This window comes from Capricornis sumatraensis, chromosome X (assembly GCF_032405125.1).
Source record: "Capricornis sumatraensis isolate serow.1 chromosome X, serow.2, whole genome shotgun sequence".
In the NCBI taxonomy this organism is placed as follows: domain Eukaryota; kingdom Metazoa; phylum Chordata; class Mammalia; order Artiodactyla; family Bovidae; genus Capricornis; species Capricornis sumatraensis.
The window spans coordinates 113170229-113192617 of NC_091092.1; the positions used below are offsets into that span (position 1 = coordinate 113170229).

General features: G+C 41.8%; 1 protein-coding gene across 4 annotated transcripts in view; it reads right to left on the minus strand.

The window, feature by feature from the left end:
- The window catches only part of GK (glycerol kinase), an 84720-nt gene that overhangs the window by 50973 nt on the left and 11358 nt on the right, over positions 1-22389 (minus strand). For all 4 annotated transcript variants that reach the window (XM_068962466.1, XM_068962468.1, XM_068962467.1 and 1 more), the window contains exons 2-4: positions 21674-21747; positions 19204-19310; positions 4469-4546 (exon numbers count right to left, since the gene is read on the minus strand). In XM_068962466.1, the coding sequence (XP_068818567.1) occupies positions 4469-4546; positions 19204-19310; positions 21674-21747 (259 nt within the window). The remainder of the gene's footprint in view (positions 1-4468; positions 4547-19203; positions 19311-21673; positions 21748-22389) is intronic.

The window sequence follows — 22389 nt, forward strand, 5'->3', positions numbered from 1 at the left end:
TGATTCAAGCCTTTCCCCACTCAACCTCTGAACTACCTGTGGAGCTTTGTGCTTCTTTATCAGTTTAGTCTGTGGTACATTTGTCAATCTAAACTTCCTTTTCAATACTATGAAGAAGACAGCAAAGCCTGTAGACCACTAAAAAAAAAAAAAAAAAAAAGGTGGTTCTGGAAGGAAAAGGCTTAGAAAAATGGTGGGGAGAGGAGTAGAGGGAATTCTTTGGAAAATATTGATGAAGATAATGCTGAGAGGGAGAGAGAAAAGTCAGAGGGATGAGGAAAATGAAAGATAAGCGAGAGAAGGCAGAGGGCTGCTTCAGATCCAGGGCCACAAAGCTGCTGCAATCCATCTGTGAGACCATCACAGTAAATGGCTGCATCATGGCCCAGGGACTAGGAAGGAGGGATGTGTTTTATCTCCACCTTGGGTACCATACCAATGTTCACCCCGCCAATCACAGAACTAACATAGAAACGCTAAGACAATATGAAGCTTCTGAAACAGACCATCTGTGCCTCAATGGATACCTTTGCATGTTTTTCTATCTCATAAGCATACCGTTACAAAAGATGTCAAACGACAAACACACCCTAATGACAAGGAAGAACAAATAGCCTTTCTTGGTCTTCAAGGTCTTCCCCAAGCCTGTTTCATGTCCGCTAACAGGACCCCGAATTTCTCCTCTCTGTTATTGTACAGGGGCTGATTGAGTAGATTACCTATCAAGGACCCCATAAAAATGGTGACATAATAAAAAGCAATTAAAAAAAGAAGACTGGCCCTCTCTTGTGCTTGCCTATTACAAATACTGTTCATTGGTTATATAATTTACTAAGTAAACAGAAAAATGAAGAAGCACAGGATAGGCATCGAGTGAGAAAAGGTTTACAAGAGGAAGGGACAAGGAAGGAAGAAAATATATAGATAGAGAAAGAGGGGAAAAGTGAAAAACCAACTGGCCATGATATAAACGAAGACAAAGAAGCTCAAAGACAAAGATATGTAAAAAGCTGATTCTGTTTCATGATAAAGCTGCTAAAGATTTCATATTGTGTTCATATTCTCAACTGAAAATTTGCATGGACATATGCCACCTTAGTATTTCCTGGGTGGAAGAATATTAGAGGCAGCATTTATCCTTGTCATGACTTAGTGGCATCTCCTCCCAGCTAATTACTCTCTGTCCTCCTTTTCTATTCTCTTTCCTTGTCTAGCCTCCAAATTTCTACCCCTAGCCTTCTGTGTCACCAAGGCAAGCATAGTAACTGCCTGGTTTGTCATTATCTGCCTAGGGGTCATCACAGAACCTGTCTACAGAAAGCCACTTAAACTTCAGTTGCATAAATTAATGTAACCTTCATTCTTATGGTGAATTCATCTATAATAAACTGAGACTATATTAACAACTTTTTGTTTTGGATGCACCACAAGGCATGCAGTGCCTTCAAGTTCCCTGTCTTAGTTCCCTGACCAGGGATCAAACCTGCACCCCTTGCATTGAAAGCATGGAGTCTTACCCACTGGACCACCAGGGAAGTTCCTGTTACCAACTTTTAAGTCTACATTTTGAAAGAGCTCTTTATAACAGAGCCACAAATTCTAATTGTCCAGAAATGAGCTTTAATTCCAAGTCCCATATTCAGCTTGGCCAAGAGAGAAAGTCATTTTTCTCTCATGTTGGCACTCTTTAAATATTACTTAATTTCCTTCTGTTTTCTCAGGCTAAAAATCTTATAGCCCTGTTTTATTTTTGCCTCATGTTTATGCCCTATTCAATTTCCAAACATACCAGTTGTATCTTTCCTCTGAAAGGTCTGGCCAATTTGTCTCTCCAGTCTTACTGTTCTAATCCCATCAGCTCATTAGCAGTTTCAATGAACTCCTTTGCTAGATTTTATTGAAGAGAGTAATCTTGTCCTTTTTAATATAATTACTTACATGGTAGGATTTCAATGCTTCCTATTTGTCCTTCCTTCCTGGTTCTATTCCTTTTTCTTTCTTTCCTGCCTTCTTTTTAAAAGTCATTCTATTTTCCCTCTTCAGTATACATTATTTACTCTCTCACTGCTTAGCCTAGAGACCACAACATGCATCCTTGATGGTACTGGGACCACAAGACACTTTAATCTCATCTACTACATATTCCTTTCATGTACTATTGTTGCCATGTAGTATTTAAAATTTTAATATATTTTGAACATCACAATACATTATTTCATACAGTCAAAATTCAGTTAGAATGACCTACGTATTTTCTCTTTCTTGGCCTCTGTATTCCTCCGTGCATTGCCTAGTTTCCACCTGAGAACATTTTTTTCCTTTTACCAGAAAAAAACTAGTTTTTCTTTCAGTAGGGGTTTGCTTGTAATGATTTTTCTAAGTTTTGGTTTGTCATTGCCTTTATATTTTACCTTCATTTCTTAAGGATATTTTCACTAAATATAGAATTCTAGGTGGATATTATTTTCTTTTAGCACTTCAAAGATTTCATTCCACTGTACTCTGTTTCCATTGAGAAATCAGCTAGAAGTTTTAGTGTTGTTCTCTTCAAAGTCATGTCCTCTGGCTACTTTAAAATTCTTTTTATCTTTAGGTCTCAGCCTATGTTTGTGTATGGCTTTCTGTGTATATATCTTGCCTGGGGATTCATAGTGCTTCTTGAATTGGTGGCATATTTTTCAACAGTTTTGAAAAACTTTTCTCTCTCTCTCACTTTCCTTTTCTTCTGGGTCCCCAATTAAAACTATGTTGAACCTTCTTATCTTACTCTATATTTCTCTTAGATACTTTTCTACATTTTCTAAACCTTTGTGTGTCTGTGCCTCAGCTGTGTCTAATATGATGTAAAACTCATCAATGGAGTTTAATACCATTATAAAATTTCTATCCTTAAATTTCTAATTGTTGGCTAAGATTATCAATTTTCCCCATGAATTTCTTGAACATGCAGGTCATGGTTAAAGTCTGATAACTCTAATATTAGGATTTCCTATGGGTCTGTTTGCAATGTCAGTTGTTTCTTTTGGTTTTCAGTCATTCTTGTTTTGAACGCCTGCTATTTTTTAAATAGAAAATTAGAAATTGTAGAAGAAAAAGGAACGAATAAATAAGCACATCACAAAAAGTCTTCCTGGTAAAACATTTACTGAAATCCTTCACTATAAGTATAACTTCAACTAACCTAGTTGCATTATTTTAATATGACAACTCGAAGTCCAAAGCTGCATTTCTACTATTCAAAGTTTAGAGTTTAACAAGAACTTTCTGGTTTCTATGAGTAGGCCCTTCCTTTCATGAGGGGGAAAACAAAAAGTAAAACCCTACAGGGTACCCTAAAAGGTATAAAAAGTTGGCTAACATTTGTCTGTGAAAGAATACTCTCCTAGTCACTAAAATTGTAATATCCTCCTTATATTCAAAATGAGCTGCTCATGAGAATGAGAAGAAAATAAAGATTCAAAAGAGGTACTTTGTCTAATAGGACTTTTGGCTACAATTCTTTCACCTTTTCTTTGCATCTTTAGTTTTTTATCACAAGTACAGAAGACATACTAAATGTTTTCTTGTAACACCTTAATTTCTTAAACACCTTAATTTTTTATAAAGATTCTTTCCAAAGGATTCACGCTACTCTTACAAAACACTTTTTAAGCACATTTTCTGCTTGAACGTCACTTTTTCCAATCTATACTAACGTTAACTGCAAAGTAAAAATTGCTCACTCCATAAATCATTCCATCTCTGACAACTTCTGTCTCCACTCCCCAACCCACAACCTGCTACTTTATTGACCAAAGAATGGTGCTTTTCTATTTGTGACAGAACGATGCCTTTTAGTGATTGTATATTTAGAACAAAATCTTCCTTTTAGTAAGTGAGAGTGTCATTCAGTGCTCAATTGTCATATGCTGCTAAGAGTGAGACTAAAATATACATGGTTATTTCCACTGAATAAAGCGTGATATCTAATGGTGGTATGTTTGAGATTCAGCCTTTCCACCCTGTGGACATAACCACATTTATAGCAGAAGGAGCTAATATGATGAGATTTTTGTTTTCATAAGCTCAGTAGAGTCGATTCAAATGCCTATATGGGAAGAACAAGTACACAAGTACTTTACAGAGAGGTGGACATGGGACTGGGAACATGTGTAATCTTGAGTTTTGAGGGGAGGAGGAGATAAAATCTCTTTTAGGTGTCAGAAACAGCAGGGATCACGAAAAGTTCTAGCCATACTGATTCATTTATCTAATACAAATTATCAGGAAGGGGAGAGCAAAAGAAAGAGTTAATTCAACATGGGAATAACTATCTGAAATTGGTAAATATATAGCAACCCATTTCTTAGAAGACTCTTTGAGATTATAGGAAACATGACTACATGCTTTTTGAGCCAGATGTTTTAGTATGACCACATCTGCAAGCAGAAAAAGGCCTTGCATTTGACATCCACGCACAACAGCTTACCTACAGCATTGTAGAGAGGTTCTCCAGTTAACTTGTCCCAGACTACAGTGGTTTCCCTCTGGTTACTGACACCAATAGCTTTCAAGAGAAAATTAAACAGAAAAGAATTAAAAAAAAAAAAAAAACAACAAGCAAAAATCTGAGGATAGTTCTCTTTTTTTTATATAGGCACAAGTAAACATAACAATGTGGGGGAAAAAAGACATTTGGAACATTAGTAGTGGTATTGAGTTGATTTTCTTCAAATGGCCCCAGGAAAAACAAACCTCCAAGTTAAGCTTCTTTTTCTTTCTTACAGACTCCTTCCCTCTTTACTATCAGCACACCATGACATAGACCCAGATCAATAGTGAAAAGAAAGACTCCCAGGTTGGCTTATAAAAAGGGAATGCAATAACTTCCCCAGTTTACAACACCCTATTTATTATGCTGAGGCGACCAACAATAACCTCATTCATTTATTTACTAACTGCTACAAGAAATTTCCCTCTGTGTGCACACACACATCTGCATTTAAAAAAAACAGCCACCAATAGAATCCATCATGCTGGGTAAACTCATATTATGTTTAGTTAGAAATTCAATTTTTTCATGTATTTCAATAATAGTTTACAAGACATAGAGTTTGAATCAGGCATAAGTACAATATGTGATGGCAATTACCTCATACTAACCCATATACAACTCAAGGGCTATAGTTACAGTAAGTTACTCTAAGTAAAATACCATTCCATACCATTTTATTCAGTTTAGCTTGATTCAGCTAAATTGGAGGTTTTCAGCCTTGGCTGTACATTAGAATCAACTGCAGAGCTTTTATAGAATTCTAGTGCCCAGGGCCTGGAGCAAACATTTTCATTTAACTACCTGGGGTAGCATCGGAACACTGGTATGTTTTTCTTAATACTCCCCACATGTATAGAGTTGCATATGCTGGGCTAAAGGGCTCTTTCAGAATTTAACCTTAAAGGCAATATAATCAACCCATCTTATGCTAAAATCTCTGGAATTGCCTGTTACGAGACCACTCAGACACCTTCTAGTGAAAAGATACTACCTTTCACGAGGCAAACCAATCTATGCCACACAGCTTTTCTATTTGAAAAAAATCCTTTTCCTCGTCGTTTCTTCCTGTCGATCTTTGACACACTCTTTGGAGATACAAGAATAAGGTGACTCCTTCCACAGGTCAGCCTTTCACACTTGAAGCAGTTCTTCTGTCCCTCCAGGCTTCTCTTCCCTTGCCGAGGCTGAACAATCCAATTTCAATCCACTGCCCCGACCTCCATACGGCATGGTGTAAAGTCCCTTCACCATCTCCCCTAGGAATATGCAACTATCTGTCCAAATTACTCACACTGTACCCCAGAATAAACATACTAGCAATGTTCTGACCAACAGAGATCTGAAGGGGACCAGAAGCTCCCTTGTTTTAAATCATCTTCATCCAACGCAGAGTTACTCATTGTAACACCTTGCCTAGACGTACAAAGATGAATGAGATTCCATTACCAGGAAACTTAGAGGCACAGGGTGAAAGGAATAGATTTGGGGGTGATTTTTTTTTTTTTTTTTTTTTACAAAAGGAAGATAACAATGTTTGCAGGGATACAGGAAGAGAAAGAAGAATATGGGGGTAGGGGAGGAAGGGGTCTGGAAATGAATGGGACACCGTCCTGATTCTTACAGTAACAGAGGGGATGAGATTAATACCCAGGGAGGAGCTTCACTAGGTCAGAAGCTTATTCGCTGCCCTTGTGATGGAGGGAAGGGGGCAAGAGATACAGACATTAAGAACAGGGACAGGAAGTTGAGGAATTTAGATGCCAGAACCAAGACTTTCTCTATGAAGTAGCATACAAGGCGATCTGCTAAAACGAGGATTGTGCAATTGGGCCCTATTCAATAGAGCTCAGGCTCCAAAGCCAGACTGCCTCTGCTTTCTAGCAGTGTAACCCTGGGTCTCAGTTTTATCTTCTGTAAAATGGACATCACCAGTAACTCCCACCTTGAAAGTGCAAGTGTTAGTCACTCAGTCTGTCTGACTCTTGCAACCCCACGGACTGTAGCCCTCCAGGCTCTTCTGTCCATGAAACTTTCCAGGCAAGAATACTTGGAGTGGGTTGCCATTCTCTTCTCCAGGGGATTTTCCTGACCGAAGGATCGAACCTGGGTCTCCTGCATTGCAGGCGGATTCTTTACCGTCTGAGTCACCAGGCAAGCCTTACCAGGTTCCAAAAAGGGAAACTTGAATTGATGCCTATTGAAACAGTGCCTGAGAGGACACACGTATATCCATGGCCAGTTCATGTTGATATATGGCAGAAACAAGCACAATATTGTAAAGCAATTACCCTCCAATTAAAAATAAATAAATAAATAAATAAAACAGTGCCTGGCACACAATAACTACTCCATACATGTTACTTATGGCTGCCGTTCAGTGTCATCATTGCTATGCAGACAGTGGAGTGTCAGTCGCAACGAATGGGACTGAACGAAGTAGGACACTCAAAGGTAAAGGAATTCCCTAGCAGCACTGTGGGCACAGCAGAGGCTAGAGACCTCAGCGGGACCTTGGCAATGGTTGTTAAGGTGAACTTCACAGTGAGGACCATCAGGAATTCATGCTCTACTAAACTCTCCTATTCTTCCCCACTGCATTAATTAGTGGTTAACTAGTTGTCTGTCTCCTGAGTTGCAATCCTGGAGTTTCTATTCTACGCCCTTCAGGCTACCCTTCTTTTTTGGTTCATTCCCTGGTGGCTCAGATGGTAAAGCATCTGCCTACAATGCGGGAGACCCAGGTTTGATCCCTGGGTCGGGAAGATCCCCTGGAGAAGGAAATGGCAACCCACTCCAGTACTCTTGCCTGGCAAATCCCATGGATGGAGGATCGTGGTAGGCTACAGTTCATTGGGTCGCAAAAAGTCGGACACAACTGAGCGACTTCACTTTTTACTTTCTTTCCCCTGGTATTTAGAACATCTAGAACTATTGCCATCTGAGTCATCAGTCACAGGTTCCACTCTGACCACTTCTTCCCCCGCTCTCTCAGTTTGGTTCCTTCGTGCCAAGCAAAAGTGCTTTTCTTGCAGACAAAGTCCAGAGAACCAGCTTTCTCAGGACTCTCTTCCACACAAACACGTCTGGCACTGGTTTCTCTGATACAGGTCTCTGAACTTCTGAACTTCTTTGACAAGCTGATTACTTGCCATTTTTACCCTAAAATGCTCTAGGTTTTCTATGCTCCTGAAAGAAACTTTTATTGACTGCACAGGTACTTATCTTAATAGTTTCCAATTTTAATTCCTTCTTTTTCAGAATAACATGTTTAGGTTTCATAATTTGCCACCCTAGTCAAGCTACAATAAGAGCATATGACATACAAGTCTTTTAGCTATAGATATTATAATCATTGGCATATATAAAACCCAATGTGTAAAAAAACAAAAACAAACAAACAAATAAAACACCCAATGTATTACTCTTGTATCTGGCAGACACTTTTTTAGGATTTTGTTTTCCTCAACACTGAGTGTAGCTATAAAATTAACTAGTTAAATGCTACATTTAAAATCGGGTTAAATTTTGCTTAAGATTGCCTGTGAAAAGTTATAACTGCAGTTAAGAAAATATAATGAGGAAAAAGCCTTTGGAAATAGTCCAGAATGTTATAATTGTTGTCTTTGTAGAATTATAGATGACATGCATCCTTATTTAAAAATAAGTTATAATTTATAACTGGAACACATTTCTGAAAAAAAAAAAATGAAAAACACACATAGTAAAAGAAAGTGGCTCCAAGGTAAAGAGTATGCCTGCCAATGCAGGAGACACTGGGTCAGGACTATCCCCTGGAGGAGAAAATGGCACCCCACTCCAGTATTCTTGACTGGAGAATCCCATGGACAGAGGAGCCTAGCGGGCTATGTCCATGGGGTCGCATAGAGTCAGACACAACTGAGCGCATACACACAAAATAATACAATCCCTAGAGGAAGGCTCTGGGACTACTGGAAGTTCCATGTAGGAAGCAACATAAAGCTTTTTAAGAAAGTACCATCTGGAAGATGTGTGCTTATGGCAAGTTGTAACAATTTCAAATGATAGCTGGCAACTGCTGAGAAGTGCTTTGGGACAAAGAATACCTTTTCTGAGAGGTGATTTCCTTGTTTTGCAAGGGTGTGAGAACTACTATCTAATCATTTAGGATTTGATGCTCTCAACTTTGTAACAGTGTATTTTGTGTTCTGTTTGTACCTCCTGACAGAGGATGAATGAGAGAGATTATCTGGTTTTGTCACTCTGTATACTTTTTATTTACATTTTTTATTGGGGTATAGCCAGTTAACAATGTTGAGCTAAGTTTCAGGTGAACAGCAAAGGGACTCAGCCATAGATTTACTTGTATGCATTCTCCCCCAAACTCCCCTCCCCTCCAGGCTGTTACAGAACATTGAGCAGAGTTCCCTGTGCTATAAGTAGATCCTTGTTAGTTACCTCTTTTAAATACACCAGTGTGTATATGTCCATCCCACACTCCCTAACTATCCCTTCCACCTATCCTTCCCCTTGGCAACCATGAGTTCGTTTTCTAAGTCTGTGAGTCTCTTTCTGTTTTGCAAGGAACTCTACTTGCACCTTTTCTTTTAAGACTCCATATATAAGGGATGTCATACAATATTTCTCTTTCTGTCTTACTTCCTTCACTATGACAATCTCTATGTCCACCCATGTTGCTGCAAATGGCATTATTTCAGTCTTTCTAATGGCTAGTCAGTCTGCATACTTTGTATTTCCTTCAGTCCAGTGACAGGCAAACAGAGCTGCCCAGCTCTCTAAGCCAAGAAGGAAAGCAGCAGCCTATTTGCTTGTCTTGGGCTTCTGTGAGCTGTTAAACTGGAAAGTGAACTCTGATTTTAGAGACCTTGTTTGTAGGGACCTGAAATCAACACACTTCGGCTGATGAGGACGACTAAAACCAATGAAACTGGAGTTTGTAAAAGAAATACAACCAGCTATGATGAACTCAGTGATTACCAGGTAAGTGATCAATGAGTCACTCTTTAGTAGGGAAAAAAAATCATTTATTTGCTACACTAGAACTCAAAACTCAAGCCATTTTGAGGTTAACATCTGTGTGGCTCAGGAAAGAGAGGACTGGACCAGGAGACAGGGCGGCTGAGCATGCATGTTATCCATCACTAAAGAGCTCCACAACCTGTGATGGCTTCCTGTCCCCTCATCCGCAACTAGGTTTGGGTGATGGAAAATCCTTTACATCACGAGGCTTCTGTGACCTAGAGCTCTAGCCAAAGCTTGGCCCTTGACAGTGCCCATTCAAGAAATTATCTGGGAAAAAAATTTTTTTAGCACAATCGGCCTGATATGGATGGGCTTGTGGAATGTTCTCTTCCTCGGCCATAGGCTGAGAGTTGTTGAGAAGGAAGTGCTGGGTCACTTTGGTTAGGGTATAAGTTTCACACTGGCCAGACATGGAGGAGCAGAGAGCAGGGAGCTATGTGTTCAGTGCTCTTGCAGACAGTGCAAGTGGAAGACAAGTTACTTGGACTGCAGTTATGTGTCATCCTCAGGAACACCACAAAAACAAGAGAAAAAAGAACCACCTGAGTAGGTCCAGAAGGCTAACACACTGCAGCCTACCTCACCTGTACGGGAGGTAGAATGAGATCAAAATCATGGCCAGTGGCTCGGGAGTCTACATCCTGAACATGGCGTTCAGCCACCTAAATGATTAACGTCACTGGTAATGGATATTTTGACAACAGGGTGTGCTGCTGAATGCCTCATATGTTTACACTGTTTAGACTGTGAAAGCTGCGAGGACAATTCAAGAAAACTGACCAACAATCAGTTTCACATGCAACTCTTCTAAAACTTGGTGAATGCAACTCTAAAAGAAGTGTGAAGCTCTTCCCTTAGATGTAGGAATAAAATGAGGGTAGGATATTAAAAAAACTGTTAACCTATATCAAACTGCCCGTGGGTATTTCTTGTAAAAATCTGCAGTAACAGAAATATCACTGTTAACAGTATCCTATGAATTTGTAATGGGATTGACATGTTTCTCCCACTTGACAGCTGTACAACCCTATTTGTGCTCCACTGTGTCCCAAGGGCACTTAGCACGTTATAGGCATTCCGAGTTTGCTGAATGACTAGTTTTGATTGTGCTTAGTCTTTTTTTGAAATGACTTTTATTTAGGGAAATAAGGGAAACTCTGGGGGAAAAAAAATCAATGTTTCTGTTAGGGACCAAACGACAGTCTCTAGGACCTGAGTCATGTTTACCAGAAAGAGACAGGATATGCGCTCATCCTGCCTGGCCAATCATGTAACGCCAGCTACTCCTGTAACTGAGACAAAGAACTGCCTGTATATAAGCCGCCATACTTCTTTGTTCACGGCTCTTGTCAGATTCCCTTGTGTGGGATGAGACTTGGGCCCTAGCGCGCTAGGAATAAACAAACTCCCTTCTTGCGTTTGCAACACTGTGGTGGCCTTGCTCTCTCGGTCGGTTCGGAGATACGGGCATGGAGCATAACATCTGGGGGCTCATCCGGGATCTCTGTCCCGCCAGGGAAGACAACTCTCCTGGTAGAAGGGAGTAACCTCGTTAGGCGATAAGAGCTCTGAGCACCGGTGCTAACGTTGCAGAAGCCCAGATTAAGTCCAAGGCCTAGTAACTTACTGGGGAGGCATCTGGCTGTAAAGTGCAGAGGCAAGTCAGCGTAAGGCCGGGGCCTAGCTTCATGCTGGGGAGGCAGCTGGCTCTGATACTGGATTAAGTCAGCGTAAGGCCAGGGCCTAGCTTCGTGCTGGGGAGGCAGCTGGCTCTGATACTGGATTAAGTCAGCGTAAGGCCGGGGCCTAGCTTTGTGCTGGGGAGGCAGCTGGCTCTGATACTGGATTAAGTCAGCGTAAGGCCGGGGCCTAGCTTCGTGCTGGGGAGGCAGCTGGCTCTGTGAACATCCTGCAGGTAAGACTGAGTGCATTGTCGGTGGCCACCTTGTGTTTGTTATCTGTTTGTCTATTTGTGGTGTCTGCGCTGCTCTTTGTGTGCTCTGTTGGCTCCCGGTGTACTTTTCTGTGATCATGGGACAAACAACTTCTACTCCTTTATCTCTTATGATTAACCACTTCTCTGATTTCAAGTCTAGAGCTCAGAATCTTTCGTTACTGGTAAAGAAGAGCAAACTGGTGACTTTCTGTTCTGTCGAGTGGCCCACCTTTGACGTCGGATGGCAACAAGAGGAAACCTTCAATCCCCAAATTATCCAGGCAGTTAAAGAGAGGGTGCTTACTCCTAGTCCTGCCGGGCACCCAGATCAGACTCCCTACATTCTGGTCTGGCAGGATCTAGTGAGGAACCCGCCAGAATGGCTTAAACCCTTTGTTCTCACTCCTCCTAAACCTCCCCGTCCCTCTTCCCCAACTCCAACCTCACCAAGCCCACAGGTGTTAGTAATGAAGGCTTCCGAAAAAAAAAGAAGAAAAAAAGGATGAAAATCGACCAAAGCCGGTATTTTAGGAATCTTCTCTGTATCCTAATCTGATAGATCTGGAGACCGAATTGTTCCCACCCCTGTATGCGGATCCACATCCGCCCTTGCTTTCACAGGTTTCATCGGGAGAAGCCAGGAGGAGAACCGAGCCTTCAGCTCATCCCAGAGAAGGGGGCCCCACCCAGGGAACTAGGGGAAAAACAAGAGAAATGGCCAATGTAGCGGAAGAAGACCCGGAAGTCCCCTCCTCCACTGTTCACGCGTTTCTGGTCCGGGCGGGACCAGCCAGAGAGGGTGGAGAGCAGACATATCAGTATTGGCCCTTTTCCACTAGTGATTTGTACAATTGGAAAACCCAGACTCCCTCCTTCTCTGAAAAACCGCAGGGTCTTATTGATCTGTTAGAGTCTATCCTTTTTACTCATAATCCCACTTGGGATGATTGTCAGCAACTGTTACAGGTGCTTTTCACTACAGAAGAGCGCGAGCGGATCCTGTCAGAAGCTCGAAAAAATGTGCCAGGGGTGGATGGGAGGCCCACAATACAGCCTAACCTCATTGAGGAGGGGTTCCCCTTGGTGCGACCCAACTGGGACTTCAAACGTGTTGAAGGTAGGGAGTGTCTCCGGGTATACCGTCAGACTCTTATGGCCAGCCTTAGAGCAGCCGCCAGAAAGCCGACTAATTTGGCCAAAATAAATTCAGTGAGGCAGGAACCAAATGAGAGCCCAGCAGCCTTCCTTGAAAGGATAATGAAAGCTTTTAGACAGTATACCCCTATGAACCCACAGGCAGATGAGTCACGAGCGGCAGTTATGTTAGCATTTATAAATCAAGCAGCCCCCGATATTAAAAAAAAGTTACAAAAGATAGAGAGGTTAAATGAACAATCCTTGCAAGATCTAGTGAGGGCAGCCGAGAGAGTTTTTAATCATAGAGAGACCCCAGAAGAGAGGACCGTATTAGAAGAGAAGAAAGAGAATTTAGAGCTGAAGAAAACCGTAAAAATCAAAAAGAGCTGGCCCAGATATTTTTTGCTGGGGTTGAAAACAAAAACAGGTTCCAGAAAGGGAAAAAATTGGACTCAAAAACTGAAAAAAAAACGACAAGGCGTAAGCTTGAAAAAAACCAATGTGCGTTTTGTAAAGAGTTTGGACATTGAAAAGATAAATGCCCCAAGAAAAATCTAAAAGAGGAGCCCAGGAACCCCAGAAACGAGACTCCCTCTCCAGACAGTCATATCCTCTACACGGGTGAGGATAGCGACTAGGGGGGTCAGGGCTCAAAGCCCCTCCCCGAGTCCTGGGTAACTATAAATGTGGAGGAGAAACCGGTTGGCTTCATGGTGGACACGGGAGCCCAAAACTCAGTCTTAAACCAAAAAGATGGACCCATGTCTAAGAAAAGTAGCTGGGTGCAGGGAGCAACCGGGACTAAATGATATGGATAGACTACAAAACGGCATGTGAACTTGGGGGCCCACCAGGTGACCCATTATTTTCTGGTGATACCTGAGTGTCCAGCGCCCTTGTTGGGAAGGGATTTACTGTCTAAAGTAAATGCCCAAATTCATTTCGACCACGGAGAAGTGTCGGTTTTAGATGGGACTGGGCATCCTCTTCAGGTCTTGTCTCTGGCATTAAAAGATGAATACAGACTCTACTTGCCAGAGGCCCCAGCGACAATAAGCCCCGAAGTACAACCATGGGTTCAAAGATACCCTCAGGCCTGGGCTGAAACTCCAGGAATGGGACTAGCCAAACAGAGGCCCCCTATCATTGTGGAACTGAAAGCCAGTGCTTCCCTGGTGAGGGTACGACAGTATCCCATGAGTCAGGAGGCTCGACAAGGAATTACTCCTCATATACAACGCCTCATAGACGCTGGGGTCCTGAAAAGGTGCCGGTCCCCATGGAAAACTCCCCTGCTGCCTGTGAAAAAGCCTGGGGGAACTGATTTTAGACCCGTTCAAGATCTACGAGAAGTCAACAAACGGGTGAGTGATATTCATCCCTAGGTTCCTAACCCTTATACATTGCTAAGCAACTTGCCTCCAAACTACATTTGGTACACTGTTGTAGACTTAAAAGATGCCTTTTTTAGTTTGCCTCTTGCCCCCGCAAGCCAAGAGATCTTTGCCTTCAAATGGCAGGAAGACGGTAGTCAGACCCCTGTGCAGCTGACATGGACTCGCTTACCACAGGGTTTCAAAAACTCGCCCACGTTATTTAATGAGGCCCTGGACGAAGACCTCTGTGAGTATGGGGTTGAACACCCTACCATTGTTTTATTACAATATGTTGATGACCTTATGCTGGCGGCGGCTACAGAGAAAGAGTGCCAAGAGGCAACAGGTGACCTTCTCCAAACCTTGGGGACTTTAGGTTACCGGGCTAGTGCCAAAAAGGCCCAGATTGCCAAACAAGAGGTTACATACCTCGGTTATAAGATAAAACAGGGCCAGAGGTGGCTAACACAGGCTATAAAAGAAACCATCCTCCAGATCCCTGAGCCGGCTAACCCTAGACAAGTGAGAGAATTTCTGGGAACGGTGAGATATTGCCAGTTATGGATCTTGGGGTTTGCAGAAAAGGCCAGGCCCCTATATGAGGGGACCAAAAAAAATAAGGACTGAAAATGGACTGAGCCAATGAAAGAGGCCTTCTAAGAGCTCAGGCGAGTCTTGCTAGAGGCTCCTGCCCTTGCCCTCCCTGATCCATCTAAGCCTTTCCAATTATTTGTAAATGAAAAGCGGGGGATAGGAAAAGGGGTACTAACACAGAGATGGGGACCATGGAAGCGACCTGTAGCTTACCTTTCCAAGAGACTGGACCCAGTGGCAGCCGGATGGCCACCTTGCCTCCGTATCATTGCAGCCACCGTGCTCTTAGTCCATGATGCTGATAAACTGACTTATGGACAGAGACTCTTGGTCTACACTCCTCATGCCATAGAGAGAGTTTTAAAGCAACCCCCAGGTAAATGGATTTCTAATGCCCGCTTGACGCACTACCAGGCCTTGCTACTTGACACCCCATGGATTCATTTCCAAATGCCCTGCACTCTAAATCCGGCCACTCTTTTGCCCAATCCGGGAAAAAATAGCCCCCTCCATGATTGTGATGAGATACTGGCCGGGGTAACAGCAATGCGAAAGGACTTAACCGATACTCCACTGGATAACAGTGAGCTAAGATGGTTCACAGACGGCAGCAGTTATGTAAAAGATGGACAGAGACGGGCGGGAGCCGCAGTAGTAGATGACTCTGGACGGACGATATGGGCAGAGGCCCTTCCCCCGGATACCTCAGCACAAAAGGCAGAGTTAATTGCCCTGATTCAAACATTAGAGAGAGCCAAAGAAAAAAAAATAACTATTTTCACTGACAGTCGCTATGCTTTTGGCACAGTACACATCCAGGGCCCGATATATCGGGAACGGGGGTTTTTGACAGCTGAAGAAAAAGAAATTAAAAACTTGCCTGAAATCCGTAGACTTTTAGAGACTGTACAGATGCCTCGGGCTGTGTCAATAGTACACGTACCTGGACATCAAAAGGGTGACAGCCCCACGGCACAAGGAAATCGTGCCACAGACCTGGCAGCTCGAAAAGTAGCTGATAAAGATTTCATCACCCCTGTGTTGGCAATCGGACTTCCACCTCCAGGTATGGAAACTCTGCCCCCAACCCCTGAGTATTCATCCACAGACTTTGCTTGGATCCAAAAACACACCAACCTTCAAAAAGATAAAGATGGATGGTACCGAGACTCAGACGGCTACTTGATACTCCCTGCTCAGTTGGGACGGCAACTATGCGAGCATTTGCACTTGTCTACTCATCTGGGAGAAAAAAAGACTCTGATGCTCTTTCAAACTGCGCGCCTGCGATTTCCCCGGCACCAGACAACTGTAAAGAACATAGTGCATGCTTGTAAGGCGTGTCAACAGATGAGGCCAGGAAAAGGACAACATGCAGGACTGAGGTATCGGGGAGAAGGACCAGGACAACACTGGGAAATAGATTTCACCGAGGTAAGGCCAGGCAAATATGGTTACCGGTACTTGTTAGTGTTGGTGGATACCTTCTTAGGGTGGGTAAAAGCTTTTCCTACAAAGGAAAAAACCACAATGATAGTGGCAAAAAAAGATTTTAGAAGAAATAGTTCCCAGGTTTGGCCTGCCAGTGACCATCGGCTCTGATAATGGACCTGCCTTTGTAAGTCAAATAGTTCAGAGCCTTGCCCTAGCCCTGGGGACTAAATGGAAGTTACATTGTAAATACAGTCCACAGAGCTCAGGGCAAGTAAAAAAAATGAATCGGACTCTAAAAAAACTTTAACTAAATTGGCTATAGAGACTGGCAGGGACTGGGTGACCCTCCTTCCCTTCGCCCTCTTCCGTGCACGTAATACTCCTTATCAACTTAATCTGACCCCATTTGAGATTCTGTATGGGAGACCTCCCCCTATATGTCCAATATTTAAAGGAAAAAAACTACCACCTCCCACGTTGGGGCAACTCCAAGAGGCCTTGATGGCCTTAAGCAAGGTGCACTCTCGTGTCTGGAAACTGCTCCGGGAAATACATGTGGGTCAAAATAAGGGAACTATTCCCTCACATGACATTGGCCCAGGAGACTGGGTGTGGGTCAAAAGGCACCAAACCAAGGCACTAAAACCCAAATGGAAGGGTCCTTATGTTGTTCTTCTTACCACCCCAACTGCCCTAAAGGTCGACGGTATCGGGCCTTGGGTACATTGCAACCACGTACGCCCAGCTGCTTCAGCAGAGCAAGAAGACGCTAAAAAAAAAAGGAAAAACATCTCTGCACCCGTCCAACCCCTTGAGGCTAAAGCTTCGAAGGCGCCAACAGGACCAGGACAACTCGGCTGGGCCATCTTGTGGATGACCCAGTTACTCTGCTCCGGAGTTGCCAGCGTGAACCCGCATCAACCCGTCAAAATCACCTGGAAGCTGCAAAATAGACTAACACGTGAGATGCTTAACTCCACCACCGCAATACATCCACCAAATACTTGGTGGCCAGACTTATACTTTGACCTTAAGCCGGTGGTAAATGTACACTGGAAGAGGGGCAAGCTCCCAAATCATGCATTCTGGCCATGTCCAGGTGCGCCCAGGCATAACTAAAAGATCTGTGGGGAGATACAGAAAAGACTCTGTGCTGCCCTAAAAAAGAGTGTTGTTTTTATGTTGATCACACAAAAATAGTTAAAAAAAATCTATGGCCAAAGTAAAAAAAAGACTAGCCCAACGTAAACGAGAATGTGAGGCTCAACAAGGATGGTCTGAGTCTTGGTTTCAACAATCCCCTTGGTTGACCACCCTAATCTCCACCTTGCTAGGTCCCCTGCTAATACTTCTACTGATGCTTACCTTTGGCCCATGTATTATCAATAGACTTGTAGCCTTTGTAAAGGAACGCATAAATACCGTACAGCTGTTTGTGCTTTGACAACAATATCAAACTGTGTCTCAGGACCGAGAGGAAGATTCCTCTATATGATCTAAGGACAGGGGGGAATGTTAGGGACCAAACGACGGTCTCTAGGACCTGAGTCATGTTTACCAGAAAGAGACAGGATATGCGCTCATCCTGCCTGGCCAATCATGTAACGCCAGCTACTCCTGTAACTGAGACAAAGAACTGCCTGTATATAAGCCGCCATACTCCTTTGTTCGCGGCTCTTGTCAGATTCCCTTGTGTGGGATGAGACTTGGGCCCTAGCGCGCTAGGAATAAACAAACTCCCTTCTTGCGTTTGCAACACTGTGGTGGCCTTGCTCTCTCGGTCGGTTCGGAGATACGGGCTCGGAGCATAACATTTCAACTTGGGAGTACGAGTCAATTTAAGAACCAAGATGACATGAATTAAGGAACCACCACCACCAACAACTAATTATTCCCTCTACCTAGAGACAAATTAGCCAAGGAAGAAACAGAATAGCCCTTGAATGATGAGCTAGAAACATTTAAACTCTAAGGAGATGGCAATAACCTCATTATGCTTTCACCCTTTACACTAGCAGCACATCAATTTTAGATGTCTGGGTTATTTTTTCCTCCCTGTATGAATGGAGCAAAGTCAAACATAGGCAGATATTCTATTAAAACTACTAGGAATGCACAGAGGCATCTATAATAATCTCACACTCTCAATTATTTTAGGGCAACTTCATACATGAAGTGTTTTGATTTCAAATAATCTCTGTCCACTCCAAGCTGTTCCTATTCTTTCTCTCCTCAGTAAAGAGCATCTCTATAACCATCCAAGAGCTCCAGGAAAAAAAATCAAGTCTCATCTGTGACCCATCTCTCCCCCTCACCCCAGTACTCTCTCTGCTCCCCTGACATCCAATTCATCAGCAAGGTCTGGCCCTTTCTCCTCACTTTCACTACAACCACTGTTGATCAAGTCATCGTCCTTTCTCTCTCAGGACTTCCAGAGTGGTCTCCACACTGGTCTCTTTGAGTCCACACTTACACCTTTCCTATCCACTCTCCATGCAGCAGTCAGGGAGTTGTTTCTAAACTGCAAGTCAGACCCTGTTATCCTCTATCAGCTCACTTAAAGCCTTCTCATGGCTCCTTGTGACACTAAGAACAACATCCAAACTCCTAACTGACCAACAAGACCCTATCCACTTTCCAGATTTCAATTCCTACTGAAAGCCTTTATCAGGTTGTAAGAAACAACACTTCTTTTACGTTGTTTTTGATATGCTGGCCTTCTTTCTGATCCAGGAATTGGCCAAGCTTATACCCACTCAGGACCTTTGCAGATGCTACTTTCTTTTCCTCAAACACTCTTCCCCCAGATATTTATATGGCTGGCCCCTTCTGGCCTCCGAGACATCAGAAAAAGTGTCACCTCCTCAGAGAGGCCTTCTCTGGCCTTCTAATCTAAAGGAAGCCTTTCTCCATATACTCTACCATATCACTGGGTTTTATTTTCTGCATGGAACTTATCCATTTCTGAAATTAGCTAATATTTCTCTGCTCTTCTTGGTAGTCTCAAACGCACCAAAAGCAAAGAGAAAAGGGACCTAATCTTCCTGTTTATTGTTGTATCCTCAGTTCTTGAAGAAATGCTTGCCATTGCACAGGCACTCGAGTATGTGCTGAATGAATGAATGAATTTAATTGAGATAATCACAGAGAGAGTAAAACATTAAAAATACCTTTTATGTTGGAAATATCAATATTGAGCTGCCCGAGTTTCTCACACGTTTTCTCTATACACTCATAGACAGACTGCAGAATTTCCTTAGGGTCCTGCTCCACCCACCTTCAAACAAAAGAAAGTATTTTGGTTAGTCCACAAACAAGCAAGACAGATATAATTTATTACTCTAGAGATGTTCACTTATGAGGGTGTGGCTGCATAAACTGAAGAAAATCAGATAAGCAAAGCATATCCAATATTCTAAAGAAAGGACTTAAAGAAGGGCCAATTTCCCTTACATTTTTATTATTCTTCATACAGTAATTAACCATTTCAAAGGAGGTAATACTAGGCCACAAACAGCAGATATTCTACCTGTTTTAAAATCATTTTTTCAAATCCAGTAAGAAATAAGTTCCCCAATTCTTTATATCTTGTAGGTCTGATGGAATCTGATAGTATTCACATTTCACTAGTCATTAGTCATTTTTAAACAGACTAAATACAGATATTATTCTTTGGACACACTGACTGATTACCTTGCTTATATATTTGTTTGTTTGTTTATTTATGAAGCACAACAAATTCTGAAGTCAAATAAGTATATTAATCACTTTTGTCATGATTTTTCCTAAAATGTTTTGTTAGAAAGTAGGGAAAAAATTTTTTATTCCTTCCAAGAACTATGTCATGTAGACAAGTGACTGGTCCAAGTTTTCAGACCAAATCCCAGGGCAATTGTACGTAAGGTACAAGAACCACAGAAGGATGAATGGCTCATAATAAATGAGAACGGTTTATATCTGAGAAAAACAAATGGCATACCTTATCTATGGAAAAGTAGAAATGACACAAGTTAAAAGAATCCTACGCTACAATCTGGAAGTAGCAAGGGAATGCCAAATGCCTTTCTTCTCAGCCTTCCTCCAGGTCTGCCCAGCTTTCCCCCAGGCCTGCCCAGCTTTCCCAAGCTATGAATTCTGTCTCTAAATTTTCTCTTTCCAAAAACCCAATCTCCTTCCACATATTTCTAATTTCTATCCCTCCAAGACTAACTATCCTCTCTCTTAAACTGCAATGGGATCAGGTCTATGGACAGTCATTCCAATGCTAGTAACATGTCAATAACTTTTATTATTAAACAAAGGAATTCCCTGAAACAGAGGAGAACATTTTTAATGGAAAATCTGGTAAGGCACTGCTTTGTTTTCCTCTTTCTTAAATTGAAGTAAACTTTACAATATAATGAACAGATCTAAAGCACACACATTTGTTGAGTTTCAACAAATGCATATACCAATCTAACCCACATCCAGATATAGAATATTTCCATTGCACCAGAAAAGTTCTTTCATGCGTTCAAGTCAATCACACACTCACAGGCAACCACTTTCGGGACTCCTATCATCCTAATCAGTTCAGCATCTTTTTAAATTTTAGATAGTCATATAGGATGTAGTCTCCTATGCCCAGCTTTTTTTCATTTTCCATGATAACAGAGATTCAACCATGTTGTTGCATGTATCAGGCCACTGTTTTAAACCTGCCGAACAGTATTCCATTGTTATTGTTTACTGATGAATAGTATATTCATTGTTTACTGATGGCAAACATTTGCGGGGTTTCCAATTTTATTATGAACAAAGCTACTATAAGCATTCATGTAGATAAGCCTTTCTATAGGCATATGCTTTCACTTCTCTTGGATGAATTCCTAAGAGTGGAATGCAGCAGATATATGATTTATTTGATAAGAAACTGCCACACAGTTTTTCAAAGTGGTTGTATCATAAATATCAATTTTTGAACACTGTACAGTACATGTATATGTACTATATAGAGGAAATATATTATTAATACCACAATTACTACATATGAACATTATTTCCCAAAAGGATGATTTAGTAGCAGATGTTAAGATATATGAATTAAAAAAAAAAAAACCCGTTTCTTTATTTAAGGAAAAAACCTTCATGTGCAAATCAGGAGAGAAGCAGCTTGACAATAATGAAGACATAAAACTAAATGACTTCAAAGTCAATGTGGAATTTCTGACATCTAATATATCTCTGCTTTATTACTTTACTACTCCTTTTCTGTCCCTGAATTTCTAAGCCATCAGTCACATTTTTGCTGACCTACCAAGTTAGTGCTTCTTTTTAAATATATATATTTACTTATTTATTTATTCTTTTTGCTAAGCCAAGTCTGAGTTATGGCACATGGGCTTAGTTGCTCCTTGGCAAGTTAGATCTTAGTTCCCTGACCAGGGATAGAAACCAAGTTCCCTGCACTACAAGGCAGATTCTTAACCATTGGAGCATCTGGGAAGTCCCAAGTTACTGCTTCTTTTCTTGACTAATACCTATTCCTTGTCTTCTCAGGAGGGTGTTTGGTCAAGCTTACTTTACAGAGACATAGGGCAGGTGGGTTGAGATGGACTAATAAATATGAGGTATCTTTACATATTAAATTAGGAAACATACCCTTCTCTTGGAAACTCTTGTTTTATTTCCACTTGATGATGACTAAGTAGTTCGGCTGTTTTTGAATTGAAAACCTGAAAAATATATTGCAAGAGTAGAGTAAAAAATGCAGGTAGACAGCAAAGATGTTCAAAAGTTATTCGGCAACTGAAGTTCTTATTCACTGATAGAAAAAGCATTTCAGAGGAAATGCCTGACAATGCTCTCTTCAGATAGAATCATGCAAGTTACAAGGTAGCTTCAGAAATAACTTCTTTTTAAATAGATGAAAATCTGTTAAAGATAAAGCTGAAGAGGCAATTCTTCATTCTTTAAAAAAATGGTTCCAGATGTAGGAAATTTAATACATTAACCAGTGAATAGTATGGATTTCTTTTAGAGATTAGGAAAACCAAAAATAAAAGAGCTGGATCAGTGCTGATAGTGATAGTGTCAGGTTCCATTCTGCATCCATCTTGCATGTAGAAACAGGAATCATAGATGCCCAGGCAGGAAAGCAGCCTGTGTAAATTCTTTTGAAGGAAAGTGTAACAGTGTATCTCACTCTTATGAGAGCCAAGGAGAGTCATTATCAGGAAGGAGAGAAGAGGACCCACCGTGGCATCAAGCTGAGTGCTCTCTGTGACGTGAATTGGTGACTCTTGATTATAAAACATTAAAACTCGTGGAGGAAAGCTACCAAAAAATAAGTGCAGTACTAGCCTCTGCAATTTTAA